Source organism: Chinchilla lanigera, unplaced genomic scaffold (assembly GCF_000276665.1).
Source record: "Chinchilla lanigera isolate Chin_1 unplaced genomic scaffold, ChiLan1.0 scaffold00012, whole genome shotgun sequence".
NCBI lineage: Eukaryota > Metazoa > Chordata > Mammalia > Rodentia > Chinchillidae > Chinchilla > Chinchilla lanigera.
Window position 1 is genome coordinate 17,882,790 of NW_004955413.1, and position 16,121 is coordinate 17,898,910.

Sequence of the window (16,121 nt, forward strand, 5' to 3'; positions counted from 1 at the left end):
TGTTTATTGTTCTGGGGACACTCATACAAACTCACACAGCTTCCTTAACTATAAAATGGTGCTCAACAATCGGTGTCTATATGTACATACATATATAAAAATACAAACATATATTTACCATTGTACTGGCATATAGTAAGTATTCAACAAATATTAGCCAGTGTTTAAAGTACTATGTAAAGCCAGGTGCAGAGGTACATGCCTGTAATACCAGTACTTGGGATGCTGACGGAGGAGGACTGCCATGAGTTCAAGGTCAGTCTGAAGTACACAGCAGGACCTTGTCTCAAATGAAACAAAAAATTACCAACATATTTTACAAATTATTTAGCTGTGTAGTTATTGAACTGAAAGTTATATGACAGCAAGATTTTATGTGTGTTTTGTTTACTAGAACTATACCATGCAGTGTGGCAGGTATTCCATAAACAGATGAATATCTACCTAGGTGAAGACAGTGAAGATGGCACAATTACACACATACACACTTCTCCAAAATTAGGATCAGGGCAGACGTTAGTGGACCAAAAGACTTAACGGAGATGACCAGATGGTACAATGATTCAGAAAACTGACAGTACTACTTCAGAGAGGCAAAAAAGAAATTAAGAAATATTCTAGTTTATCTTTATAAACTTTTTATTTAAAAAATAAAATTATAAACAAAATACAGAAAAATATTGACACTTGTGATAACAAGGAAATGACTTAAACCTTAGGGCAGTTTGTTATTCTGGGAGAACAAAATCATGAGTTTGATGAAGAAATTTTATGGTACGAAGGAGGAATGTAATATTTAAGATTTATTCATAATGGGCATTTGGCATTGACAAGAAAAAAGTACTTCTATGTATACATTCAACTTTTTGCAGCATATTTACTTCACGTTACATTTGCAAACATAGGCCAAATATAGTCTAACACCATCAAAAATTAAGATATTTCTAAAATTCTGTTCACTTGGTATGAATGCAATATAAGTTTTTGAAAATAATTTTATGTTCCTACAAGATCAATTGCATTTTCACTATTTCAACAAAATTCACTGATGTTTTCTTGCCAGTTGAAGCCAAGCCTCTTCTAGACAAATGAAATACTCACACAAAGGTGGCAAATTATGAAATTATATAGTAATTTTCCCTCCTCCTCAGAGATATTAAAACTTTCAATGAAAGGATACCAGTTCTGATTACTTTTTCTTTTAGAGTAGTTAGCAATTATCAAGTGACTTCTTTTTAGAAGATGGCTAACGCATTTTCCTCTTTTAGTTACCAAAATCTTCATCAAAATCAAATACATTAAGAAACCCATACAGTAATTTCCTGAAAACTTTTCTCCATTTTTCCTATACATTTCTCAAATCAACTATTTATTCATTAATAATCTGAATTTCTTGCTTAGTTTTTCTAAATTACATCAGGGAACTATCCTAGTTTCCTGATCATCTTCCCGTTGCATTTTTCAATTATTTTATTAAAAATCAAAATAAATTACAAATAACTTCATCTTTGTTACAGTTCACTTAGATGTTTAACCTTAATTTACTGAAGGCGCAAGATTCTATGGGGCCTGTCTGTCTAGACAAACAAAATGTCAAGATTAGAAATTCTCATTCCTCCAAGAGATTCCAGACAAATCACATCTACTCAGAAGGCAGCAATTCTGTCTTAATTATCATAAATTACATTCATTCTTTTTGTCTAGGAAGATAACTAATGACAAAACAATGGAGCAGGTGAATTTCACTCAGTGACATGGAATTTTCTTCAGGTCGTTACTTCTCCTCCTGTACATAACGGCTGGCAGTTGGCAGTAGGTTGCTGAGTGGATACCACTTCTAAGTCAGATTCGCGAACAAAAACCACTGCATCACCACTAACGTTAATAAGACACTGTGCCTGTAAGAACAACACACAGGATGGCTCAGTTACACTCAGCACTACGCTCTTAGGCTTCCATTACGCTGGCGGCAGCGCTGGGTAGGTGAAAAGCACACAGGCTTGTAAATCAGTACGAAAGAAATGCAACCTGATAGGAAAAAAGGAAAAGGGTACAAGGACAATTCACAGGGAAAGAAACTCAAAGAGCCAAGGTACATATGCAAAAATATGCAAGCCCAATATCAATCAGAGATACAGAAATTACAATGACAGTGAAAGATCATTTCATATATATTGACCAAAAAAGGGTAAAGGTTGATATTATCAAGTACTAGTTAAGATATGAGGCAACAGAAACACAAGCTGCCAGGGGAAGAGCCACCACTTTGGAAAACAGTTTGACAGTATCTCAAAGCAGAAAGCGTACACACTTTGTGAGCCAGCAGTTCCAGTCTCCTATATTAAAATATGTACTCTTAGGGAGAAATGTTGGGGCACATATGCAAAAAAGATTAGCATGTAGTATTTCCCTGCAGCATGTTTGCAACAGAAAAATCCGAAAACAACTTAATCATCAAGAAAATGAAACAAGCTAGGCGTGGTGGCGCATGCCTGTAATCCCAGCATTTGGGAGGCTGAGGCAGGAGGATCACTCCATGTTCCACATCAGCCTGGGATACAAGGTGAGCTCAAGGCCACCCTGAACTGCATAGCGAGACCCTGTCTTACAAAAAAAAAAAAAAAAAAGAAAGAAACAACACTCATGTCTAAAGTTAAGCAGAAAATAAGTGACATGAAGCTCTATCAGTATGAATAAATCTCATAAATGTCACAATGAATCGCATAATGATCTCAAATACGGAGAAACTTGGGAAGTATTATGAAAACTACAAAGGCATAGACACTGATCTTGCAATTCTATCATAAGGAATTTTCAGATAGACTCATACTTGGCTAATCGGTTACATTTCATCTGTTCTTTGTAATACTGTGTATATTAGAATAATATTCCTTAAAAACAACCTAAATGTTCCCTAGGAAAGAACTAGCTGATCATACTGTGGAACATTATTCAGTTGCAACAAAGAATGAGGATTTTTTTTGCCCTCAAATGGCACAATTGCTAAGAAAAAAAAATAAGTACAAGAGCAAGCTCAGTGCATGCTGCCTAGCATTTATGTAAAAAGGAGGATAAACATAAAATATATAAATATATCTGTATTATCTAAAGTCTCTCTAACATGTCTCATGCTCTGGAATGTTCCATCTCTAGAAGGAACTTCAAAACAAACCAGCTCACAGCTCTGGGTGCATGTAGGGAAGTCACTGGCTGAGACCAAGCACAGGGAGAAACTTCTCTTTTAATACTCTTCAAATTCTGAATAATTTGCTACCCATTCAAAAATATATTAAAAAGATTTTAACTATTTACATGCATATACTTTTAAATAAACTATTTACTAGAGTAAAATCAAGAAGGATCCATTCAGAGGGAAGAGGAAATAGGGTCTGCAGAAGCTTCCACCATACTTTTAGTATTTTACTTCTGAAGCTGAGTGTTAATGTTAAACCACCACACATTTTTTGAGTTCATGCAAGATCTCACTATAAAGTAAAAGTGGTCCCCAAAAGGAAACTGCCATGAAGTATAGCACCTCCATGTGCATGTGAGTGATGATCAGTACCTGACAGCTACGACGCTGGTACGGGGGGAGGGCTGGCAGTGGGAAGGCCCATAGCAGTCGGAAACCAAAAAATGGGGATGTGTTCTAGCTTTTCTATTTATATCCTTGTACTGTGCACTTACATTCAGTAAGCCTGTTTTCTCACCTGAACATGCTGCCAAGTGCTAGAGATGAAAAAAGGCGGGGTGCACTTGGAGAGCTAAGCGACATGCTTGGAGAAGAGGGTGTGTAAATGTTGAGGGGTGATCAGGAAGAGACGAGTCTGAAGAAGTAGGATGAGGCCCAGTGGTGGGAGACACAGAGGCTTACATCCTGTCCTAAGTCACTGAAGACTTTCTGACGTTTACAAGGTAAGAGTCACAACGTTTACATAGCACTGTACTTGCTGACTACCTGTGAGGCACATTCCATAATGAACGCATGATTTCCCCAACGTTACCCCAATATTACACATGAGGAAACTAAGACGGAGAAAAGCTGTTTTTGGTAAGTTGATCTGAGGCACTTGTTAAAGTGCTAAGTTAGTAACTTATACAAATCTAACCCTGGAAAAAGCTTAAAACTTACAAATCTTGATCTCACTGCAAAATAGTGAGGCCCAAAAGGTCCTTTTTAAAAGGACTAAATACCAGTATTGTAAAGAAGTACCCAGCTGAACAAGGTTCATGCCAACATCTGATATACGCTTTCTCTGTGGTCACATTATACCAAAGTGTTTACAGCAAATACAGTCAGGATGTGCCATCTCTGCTTTCCTGTCTACACCTGTTTTCAAATGGCCTCTACTGTAGTTTTCAGCCTCTCCTGATTTCTTCTGCCTCTCATTGGCCCTTTCTGGCTCTCTCTGCTTCTCTGTGTACACTTTCGGCCCACTCTGCACGATCTCCTTGCCTCCAAATCTTAACGAAAAGCTGCCACTGAATGTAAACTTCAATCAAGAAGTCTCACGGAGCTCTAGGTACGCTCCACTCTCCACCAGGAGTTCCCCAGGATGTTTAACAGGTTTTCTTCCCCGCTGGAACTTGCCTGAGTTGTTGCAAAAATTTATCAGAAAGCTATCCTTTAATTTCATTGCATCATTATTTTTCTTCAATGTGTATTAAAGAAGTGTAATACACTCAGTGTTAAAAAAGTATAAATTACCAAGAAAAGCTAAAAACAGCAAAGGAAGCACTTTTCTGGAGAAACTGATTCAAACTAACAATTTCAAAATAAAGCTAGTAAGACCATTTTGAATCCTCATAACGTCTTTTCAAATTTTCTATATATTTATGGTAGCATTTAATAGCACTAGAACATAATTTTACCTGTGAATAACTAGGGGTATTAAGAATTTTGATGCTTTATCTTTGGTTACAATTATCTAACGATAAAGCTGGGAGCAAAATACCTACTTTCATACATACATGTACATGTATTCTTAGCCTGTTCAAATGATGAGTAATTAACCTACATTACAGCTTCCTAAGTGCTGTGTCTGCCCGGATATGGATCCCCTCTGCTCTAAGGGCACTCCCCTGGGTCGGAAACCTGGGAACAATTACCACTAGCCACAAGCACTTTCATGTATTTACTGTCGTATGTCATACAAACAATACAACTTTTCATGTGTGCCCACAGGAGCAGGGCAGGAAGCACGGCTTTCCTGATAGCTCCTATGACTCATACCACATTTTTAAGAAAGTTTAATAATTTTAAGTGCATTACTATCCTAACTCAAGATCAAATAAAAAACTTTATTATCGAATTACTCTAGCCCTTCTACTGCCCATTAATAAAATTATATTACATAATAAAAACGATGAGGCAGTCTGGCCCCATTGTGAGATACGCTTCACCCGTGCGACAGCACCATGGTACACGCGAAGGGAGCCTTTCCGAACACCCACCACGCAAGGGGTGACCACGGTAAGGCAGGAACAGAAACTCCAGGAATAGTTAAGACTAACTCACCAGGGATGTGCAACAGCATCTGAGCTGTGTATGACCATGGTTATTTTAAAAACTCATTCAGATGTATTTTAAGTACCTGGACTCAACCAGCTTTGAAGAGTAGTCTTTTTTTGGACAGGGATGGAGGTGGGTGGCCACAGGGCAAACTGTCAGGTTGCCCTCAAATCAGGCTCTCAGCCGCGTCTCACCTGGTTTTTGTTTGGGTTCTCCATGAAGACACACTGCTTCATGATGTAGGAGACTACAGCGTTCCCTCCTAACGCAGCCACGTGAGCGCGCACCATCGCAAAGACCTCAGCGATGAAAGCGTGGAGAAAACCACTGACGCCCCCTTCCTAAACAACAATGCACATAAAATCACATCATACACAGTGTGTGAGAATGTGCACAAGTTGTCAAAGAATAGGTATTAAGGCACCCTAAATGATCTTGAACAGGCAATAATTTAAATTTGTCACAGTGAGCGTTTACTGCATGAATGAACACATTTTTACTGGAGACATATCTGCTCAGCAATTTACTATCCATACTTTAAACTTTAAGTCCAGTAGTTTGGGGAGCCTTTTCCATGTTCAAAAAAAAAAAAAAGAAAACAAGCCGGGCATGGTGGCGCACTCCTGGAATCCCAGCACTAGGGAGGCTGAGGCAGGAGAATTGTTGCAAGTTCGAGGCCAGCCTGGGCTATAAAGTGAGCTGAAGGCCAGCCTGAACTGCATAGTGAGACCCTGTCTCAAAAAAAAAAAAAAAAAAAAAAAAAAAACCCAGAAATCAAAGGCTAGTCAATAGTTAAAAATGCCTTTCAATCCAAATTTTTCATGAATTCTACTGGAGGTTATATAGGAAATGTCCAACTTTAACGTAGCAGTTAAGGAAAACGTGAGTTATAAAGCTGTTTTATTAAATCAAATCTTTCTAAAGAACAAAAGACAGTCTATGTAGTTCACTAAAGTGATATCTTTTTGTAAAGACTTCACTGAGTTCTTTCAGACTGCTGTCAACTCAATCACAACTCAAAACTTTTGTTCTTTTACAAATTTCCTCCTACTCATTAAATCAAGACATTCTGAAGGTTTATAGATTAACTTTACGAGGAAAAACGAAGACAATAACTCATCAAGCAATGAATACACTTGCCATATGCGGCTATAAAGTGATCACTGAAAGTCTTTGCTGAAAAGAAATCTACCATGGAGCAGTGTTTTGGGGATGGGACGTAAGCGGTGGCGAAGATGTCAGAAATCACATTTTTATGAGTGAGCTGGGTGCAGTGATGCACGCCAGAGTTCTGGCTACCCAGACCCTGTCGCAAATATTAATTTTTTCAGCAGGTTTGTTTTGTAACTAAGACATAATGTCTAATTTCTTTTTGCTTGTGTCTGAATTCTCGCCTTAGGGAACATATAACGAGATGACTCTAGCTATGAACCTTAGTTATGTCAAGTAAAATTTTACCACCGCTGTTACTTGCAAAGAAATTTAAGTTTAATGATATCTCATGTGAGGTAAGAGTACGAAGCAGATTCTCAAACACTACTGGAAAGAGTGAAAATTAGCAGCTTCATTCTCTTTTCAGAGAGAAAAAACAAAAAGTTCAAATTATGTAAGATAAGTCCACACACATATATATTAACTACTGAGAAAACTAAGCTTTGCTTTCAGGGCTGCTTTAAACTTCTAATCAAGCAGAGACAATTTTACTTGCTTTACTAAAAGATGAAGATCTAGAATTTCTAACAAACTGGTTTAAACTTAACACAACTCTGTGGTAACACTAGCTGCTTTATGAAATCCAGTAAGTCTAATATAGAATCAATTCAGATAGGCTATTAAAATGCAAATAAATAATATACACACATTTGTCAGAGGAAAATAATTTGAAATTTGGCTTTATTATTAAATCTTCAATCAGAGAAAATCATTTTTTTAAAAAAATAACCTTTTTTATTACCTCACGAAGAGAAGTGGTTTCCCGAATAAAAAACATGTTAATTATCCCAAGATATTTAGTTATTTTTGCTCCCGGAATGAAAGACAGAGGTGTCATCCTAACAACCCCAACTGTAGAATTTGCACAAGGCGGAGCGGAGCGATTCCGGAAATTTCCTTCACCCACTGGACTTGCTTTTTCAACTGTCACAGCTAAAATGGAAGAAAGGAGAGAATATATTAGAAACAGACATGGGTAAAAGGAGATTATTTCCTAAGGCTTCCGAAGTAAGTGGTGACAACATTCAGCTTTCTGTGAGGCTAAGCCATGTCATGAAAGAAAAGAAATTATCATGCACGGCATGCAATTAAAAAAGAGAGAGAAAGGAAAACGTATGAGAAAATGCTGCAATGGAAGTCTTTGGAGGAAAAAATGGCATTCCTGCAAAAGAAAATGTCGATGCAGTGGAGCTACACACACAATGATTGGTTACAGAGTGAAGAAAAAGAAAAAGCGGCAGAGCATTAAAATTATCTGCTGCAGGAACAAATTATTACACAGAGAGTGTGAAAGTTGTTGTATTTCCCAGTACAGTTCTTTCCATCTTTTTCGCACGGCTTCTTCCTTGTCAACTTGTAGATAAACCTAACTTGTAGTTAACTACTTGTAAACTACTTCCTTTCCAAACTGAGCTGATTAATCAAACTCATAATTTTACTAAGGACCTTGGCTGTCTAAAAGTTGTTTAAGAATTAAGAAAATAAAAGAGCTATCACTTACTAAATAACTGCCATAAGCTGGACATTATATATATATATATTATATATGTTATATATATATTCCTCAAATAACCTAGCAACATAGGTTATCATGGTCCCCATTTTACACATGAGGAAACTGAAGCTCAGAGAAATTAAAAAGCTCACTCAAGGTCATATAGCTATTAAACTGAAACTTCTAGATTTCAAAACAATCTGAATGGTCCCATATTCTGTGATTCTTTCTCTAAGATGAAGTTAATGCCTCCTTTTATGTAAACTTTCGCTTAAATACAGTTACTTCAAAATCTACCAAAACACATGGGCTCTAAATAACCTAAGAGGAATCACCCTGAGCCTACCAGATAAATGAGTTAACTACTTTCTCTCCAGAAGTACTTTACTCTTTCAGCCCTCTGGATATCACACTCAGTAAGTCAGCAGATGCCATTTGCTGAATAGTATGCTGGCTCCTAGACAAGTGTCTCCTCGGTAGAAAAGCAGGTGATTTCCTTCCATCTACTACTTGTGTAACGTTTTAAAAGAGTTCTATAGTTAAAATTAACAAATTGGAATGCCCTTCTGAGGTACTGCCCTACTCTTTCTAGTGACCAGTAGGGTCTGCAGCTTTCACACTCCAATACATGATTGATCAGCAATGTTACTACTAGGAAATAAGGTCTAGCCTTCACCACTGGGAAATCAGGGATATGCTTCTCAGATCATCATAATGTGGTAGAAATAGCCGCCTACTTGTCTTAATTGATCCGCGCCTTATGGTCTGAGCTTTCAGTTTAATGAGCTCTATCCAGCTGCTGCATCTGTCTGCAAAGGAACTGTAATCAACTGACGTTGCTGAAAACACAGACAGAAAACAAAACAACAACAAAAAAAACAAAGAAAAAATATGGATGACGTCTCTTACTCGTCATAACACTCCTTCCGATGATGTAATTTAACTGTAACTTAGAAAAAGAATGGTCCTTTTCAAGTCAGAGGAGAACAGTGGTCAAGTCAAGCTTTAGACACTGATTTGTCCACAACCAAGTTCAGTGAGCTGGCTGAGCACTTTCTGGTGATGTCACAGTTGTATGGCCTCTCAGGGCGAAAGTTAAGTGGTGTCTAACGTAAGTATCAATGAAAGGACCACATGCTGTGCTTTAACTTCATTCCCATCCTTTAATTTATAGTAATTTAGTTGTTTATATTTTAGGATCTGAATTTACAACACAAGCACTGTGAATAATCCTCTTCCCTATTTTTACCTTAAAATAAAAAATAAACTGAATGAGAATCGGTCAAAAGAATACTTGAAAAAAAACTAACTAGCTGATTTATCTATTATTAAACTATCTTCTTTCCACCATCAGTAAAAAAGCCAAAGGGTCGTTTCTGTCAGTACTCTGTGTCTGATTTTTGCCAGCAAGGCTCTGATAATGCTGGGGAGAGGCAGGTGCGAGCCTAACGAACGCGTTTTCTGTAACAGTAACTTTCACACTGCTAAACTAAAAAATAAATGAAGAATAAAAACAAGATTAGCTAAAATTTTATTTTTAGAAATTGGGAAACTATTAAAATGCTAAAACAGTTAAATATTTAAATGAATTTTTAAAAAACGAATGCTAACTACAATAAAGCCTCACTGTGGTGTTTATTCCATTGTCTCATGCCTTTCTTTGATGTCTATAATTTTATGCACCACCAAACTAGAACTTCCCATCTTTGGTGACTACTTGCTAAATGAGACGAACTCACCTCTCTGTGCAGCGGGTATACCTGAGTTAGAACTTGCACTCTCCAGGTGTTCTAATAAGACAATATGAACAACATTAGCTGGGATGCTAAGTACAAGCCAGTATCTCTTCTTTGTTAATATCTTCTACAAGCCAGGAGAATAGGAGGAAAGCTTTACGGGTTCATATAAAAGCAAACCAAACAGAAGTATTTAGGCTTACAATGCAGTTTCTGCTCACAAATGAAAACTAGCTCAGTTATTAAATCCCATGTCCACAATGACTGCTTGCTTACTGTAACATACAATGAGTTTCAGAAAGTTCAGTCATGAGAAAATACAAAGATGTAGTAATGAGGGTGAGTAGAATGACAGCGGACTGTAAGCTCAGACAGAGAAAAGGGTCAGTGTGTTGGGAGGAATACCTGACATCAAACCGGGGAGGGAAACGTCTGGAGGGGTAAGAGCCAGTAAGACTAGAGATTATAAACAAGATGACCTAAGCTGCAGCCCTAACCCTCCTCCTCAGCACTAAACTCCGCTTGTAACTTAACTATCAACAGCTCCCTCTAGTGGTAGTAAGATGTAGACGGAACAGGTGACTGATTAATCCCAACCCAGAATCGCTCCATTTTCCAGAAACCTCATGGAAGTAGCATCCAAAATTTTCCCTGACATTTTACATTTATTACAGCTATTTCAGGTATTATGCAAATTTAACAACATTACAAAAAAGTTAAAATCTGTTCTTAATGCTCATGCTCTAGTCACACTAGCCTATCTGAATTTTTGCTACAAAGAATTTTACAAAAGGAAGAAGAGTGTTGCCAGTTTAAAAAAAACCTGAATAACACTGAGACTCATTTGGGCCAGCCAGGGTTTTGTTCTGTTTTACAAACTATAAATACAGAAAATATATTTTACATCTCTACTTACTGTGCTGATGTTTTGGAAGTATTTTTAATCAATAAAATTAAAGTAAAATATGATTAGTACAGAATGTTTCTCCTGTTTGGAAGAAGCTCCTCCTCATCCTGACCATTTCTCTAAAGCAAATAACCACTAGTTAATGCTGCAGTGTGGACAGAGGTTGACAGTCCTGTAAGGGCACCAGGCTGTAGGCTGCCCTGACACTCACATCCGCAGACTGCAGATCTAGTTGGGAAATCTTCCTAATTCAGGATCTTGAGCAGCTCTGGAAGCCCAGAAGGAAGAAGTCCAGAACATACCTGACAGTCACAGGCTTACCAGATTTCTAGGGTAGCTCAGGATAGGAATGCTTCAGTGCTGAGACTGGACGGCAACAGGCCTGCCTCTCTTGGGCTTATATGCTTATCTCAGAGAGCGCCAGGGCTCTCTGGGTTACTGTCGCGGACAGCACACACTCATTGGGTACAAAAGTACAAAAAGCATACTTGGAACTAGGGATTCTATGAAAGCTTTTAATGCAGGGCAAAGGGGAATGGCCAAAATAATTCTGAACATCACTGAAATGAAATTCTCTTCTATAACTCAGTACTATGAGGGTAAGACAGAACTCCCTTAGCAACTGTGTATGATTTGGGAAGGGAGGGGTGTTTAATTCCTGACTTCAAATATAAAGGCATTTGAGGTAAAACCTGAAAAACGTAGTTTTAAGCTGGAGACATTCTTCAGAGGAAGGCTGAGGGAGACTTCTTAACCCCACCTGAGGAGAGCGGGGTTATCTACGGACACACTTGCTGTGATTTCAGTTCTTCTCTTACCGAAAAGCCTGGGATGAGCCAGTCCTGGCAGCAAACGGACACCGGCATCTCAGATTGGTTTGAATATCTGAAATCTCTGCTGCCTCAGCCTCTCAGCCCCTCTGCCCTCTCTCGTTATAGTCTGGCCTCCAAAGTAACAGGCTTTCAAAAGGGAAGGTACCGCAGATAGAGCAGTCTGGCTCACTGACAAACTGGTGGTTGATAATGAAAGACAACAGATTTCATTATTTAAGGGTAGAAAATCTCATTAAAAGTCATTGTGGCTTTGCCGAGGGCTTAAATGCTCAGTTCCGTGCCACTGTACAGTCGAAGGGTCTGAAGCAAACACTTCTCACGTGGGATCCACATTCCAGCCTTGAAGAGAGCCTCGACACACACAGCAGTCTACTCTGAAGCTTTCCTTTCCCATCTAATACAAGGAAAAGCTTATTTTGTGCGTGTTTTTAAAATAAATCCATCATTAAGTGATAGCTCTATCATTCCCAAGTAAACAGCCCTAGGAACTTAACAAAAAGCAAACAGGACCACAGAGAGCTTTATTATTCTCGTACTGCAGTTTCAGCAATACTCAGGGGTGTGAGGAGGGAATCTACCTCAGACTAAAAGCAGCTCAATGGAAACCAGTGTACCGATGACAAAAGGAGAAAACATGGCAAGGGTGGTTCCTCCCTCAATGACACGTTTTCCGAGGCTTCGGAAGCTTGAGACTCTTGCATCCTTCTGAATGTGTCATAACCAACGACAAAGGTATTGGCTAGGTAAAAACCATTCTATGGCTTGAATACTCATTTCCTCTAAAATCTGTTGAAATTTAACTGGTATTGTAACAGAAGAAATGGGACCTTTAAGAGGTAAGTTGGCCATGGGGGCTCCATAGCAAGACCCTGTCATAAAAGTTTTAAAAAGTTTAAAAGGGGTGGGGATGAGTTTAGTCCTCAGTACTGAAAGAAAAAAGATCGGGGCTCAAGTTCAGTCCCCTCTTGCTCTTCATTTGTACCATTTCTCCATGCTCTGCTGCAGTAAGGCCTCAGCCCAGAGGCTGATACCCTGATACTGGACCTCCCGGCCTCCAGCACCACAAGCCAATAAATTATGTTCTTTATATATTGGACTAAGAGCTGAAATAAAGTTCTATACTGGTCACTAATTCTTTTGACTTTCTATTCATTTCATATCAAAAGAATTTACAGATCCTCTCTGCTCTGAATTTAAGAAATCTGAGACAATCTTATCTTGACATCTTTTTTTTTTTTTTTGTAACAGGAATTGAACTCACGACCATGCGCTTAGCAGGCAGGTGCTCTGCCTCTGAGCTACATCCCCGGGCCCTGGACATCTTTTTAAAACTTACTAAAACTGAAAAAATTCCCCCAAATAAAGATTTTTCTGGCAGATTAAAATATAGACAAGCTGCAGTCTAAATTTTATGCTTTACTGTCCCATTTAAACATTTTTAGTTTTAAAGTAATGTGATCAAAATTGGGTTTTATGTTACTTTAGGCATTTCCATCAATCTACAATGTATTGATTGGCTGCCATATAACTACAAAATCTGGCTTAATGACTCAATTACAAATGATGCACCTGACTATTCGGTGTAAATCTATCCACAATCATAATCAAATATTGATGGATGGATAACGGAATTGCCGTATTATAAATTATTAAGATACAGAGGAAGATGGAAATAGTTTCCATTTGGACAGTTCACAAAGGAAAAGTTCAATAGCAACAAATAGGGAATCCGCACATTAAATGATTATGATAATTAACTTTTCTACTTGGGCATTTAAGTCTCCAATTAGAAGTATACAGTATCCTCAGTCCCTTGTCTTTGAATCTTTAATCCCCCCTCACATGTTCGAGCTTCCACTTCTAGGGATCCACTCTTCCTCCTCCTCCTACTGCTCTTAAGACCTTTCTTCTAAATCATCTGGGTCATCGCTTTTTACTCCCTCTGCCTCTGGATTCACTGACATCAGGCTGCCCTGCAGAAAACAGAACAAGAAAGACTCTCTACACCTACTTTCCCCTCATTCCTTTGCTTCCTCCTTCTCATTTCTTTGGGGAGTTTTTGCTAACTTTCCTCTCTTTAGTTTCTATTTTCCTCGTTCTCTGCCCGCTTCAGCAGCTCTCTCATTTCCAGGCCTGTCACTAAGTTTTCTGGCCATGTAATAACCCAGAGAACACGAGCACTTTGTTGCTGCTACTCTGAGGCTAAAATGACAAAGTAAATAGTGCTTTTTAAAATAAGAAAAAGCAGACATGAAATGTTAGAATGGAAAGATATTTTTACTTAGCTGTGCTAATAATGAATTATATATAGTTAAGAATTCACAATCATTAGCAGGAAAAAAGCTAATTTTTACAGTTTTTGTGGGTTTATATTTCTAATTGCTGGTTTAAAATAATGTTAAGAAAGTCATAAGTTGAAAGTTTATACACTATCTTAAAATCAAATTTGGTTTAACAAGAAGAAAAGGTAACTTTTATAGTATACTATAGATAAATGTCCAATGTGGATACCTAATTATGGAATACAATGCATTCTAAGTCAACTTGTTTTCTTTCACATTGAAAGCCAGATTTTCACCTATGCTTGCTACGTCACTCAGCAGCAATTATTAATGGTCCTCCTGCCACCCTATAGCTTATGCCACCGAACAGGAGGAAAACACCCAGCGTAAAGCAAAAGGAAAGCACAAAACCGTGTTAAGTATGAAAAAGTCTCTTCCATAATTTTATTCAATAGCATACAGAAATTTTCCCAATTAAAATTTTGTAAAGTATTAAATTATCAGTATTTTAATGTAACTATTACTGCCTATAGTACCACATACCTGATGAGCTTTTACTTTTAAATTTTAGTTACGGTACTAGAGATTGAACCTAGGGCCTCAACTATAATCTATAGAACTTTTTTTTCTTTACCTAGGCTTCACTCTTAGTGCATTTACTGTCTCATCTTTCTACATATGTCATTTTTAAAGGATTTTGAAAACCATTTCAGAGAAAAACAGATATGGATATCAATAATGAGAAAAAAATCATCAAACTGATATAAGAACTTTGCTATCAACATGACTTTTCTTATAACATAGCCCCAGGTAAACATAGATGACTTATGTTGACAGGAGATCAGCTATGTTCTTCGGAGCATCTATCAAAGAATTTTGATGATCTCAAATGATAATACCCTTAAAAGAAATTATTAAAGCTCAGCACCTTTTAATATTTCAAATAAAAAAAAATCAAGATAACTAACAAGGTAACACCACATCAAGCCTAGATTTGAGATATACTATTTTGTTACTTGCGAAACAAAACCAATATAATAAATGATGTAAGAAAAAAGTTGAACATGGATGGACAATTCAGGCCCAGGCCGACTCCACACAGTGAACTAGGACATACGTACGTTGAGCATCATTTCTTTCTCATGACATTTACCTATTTTCAATAACATAAAGGTGGGGCTGGGGATTTAGCTCAGCGGCAAAAGCGCCTGCCTGGCAAGCGCAAGGTCGTGAGTTCAGTTCCCGGTACCGGAGAAAAACCAAAAAACAAAAAAAAACAAAAAAACAAACAAACAAACAAAAAATAACATAAAGGTAACAAAAGCCTTATCTACAAGGGTAAAGATGGAAGCATTAATAATCATACTATGCTTAGCTCTTGAAACTACTCTCCCTGTCAAAATAAAAGGAAATAAATTTTATAAAGCATCCATTTGTGATAAGAACATCAAATGTAAACTAGGATTCAGTTACTAGATTAAAAAAAAAACAAAAAGCCATCAGCTTAGCTAGCCAATGAACAGAACTATAAAAACTATACATTTACCAACATCAGTAATTGACCTGTAAGCCTCCTGTGACTGCACAGAAGAAAACAGACAAGACTTTTGAGCATTTACTGTTAACACTCTTACCTTTCTCTCTTGCTTCCCCTAAATTGCTAAGCTTGAATTTTATAGACATTTCTCTTCTCCATTTAACACTGTCCTTTCCATCATGTTAACAACACATAATTAGTCCATTAATGTAATAAGATGCTAACACTACGTATGTCAGACCTCCGCAAAACCCATCTTACCCTCAAATCTGCCAAAATGCTTTGAGGTAACTTTTAAAGACATACTTAGCTCATGTTTTCCTGAAAAGGTTTGAGGAATCAAAGACAATAAATAAGCATGCAACACAACCACAATGTATCGAACTATTTATGAAAAGGTACATGTACACTTTTAAGTGTTTACTGATGATTTTAAAATGTTAATGTTCAAGAAAAAGCACATAGATTTTGCAGTTAAGGATTTAGTATAAGAAGTTGTACATATATATTAGTATTAAATGTGATGAAACTGGTAAGTTATGATGACAATGATAGAAGTGGCATGGTCTGATTAAGTAGTTTTCAAACTTTAAAAACTCTTTCTTCA

General features: G+C 37.5%; 1 protein-coding gene across 1 annotated transcript in view; it reads right to left on the reverse strand.

The window, feature by feature from the left end:
* Positions 1–621: 621 nt before the first annotated feature.
* Positions 622–16,121, reverse strand: part of C2cd5 (C2 calcium-dependent domain containing 5) — a gene marked incomplete at its 5' end in the record, with an annotated part of 89,455 nt that continues 73,955 nt past the window's right edge. Inside the window, 5 exon segments of the mRNA XM_005379074.2 lie at positions 622–1,898; positions 5,707–5,853; positions 7,467–7,657; positions 8,957–9,058; positions 9,959–10,009. Coding sequence (XP_005379131.1) covers positions 1,767–1,898; positions 5,707–5,853; positions 7,467–7,657; positions 8,957–9,058; positions 9,959–10,009 — 623 coding nt within the window. The 3' untranslated portion in view covers positions 622–1,766.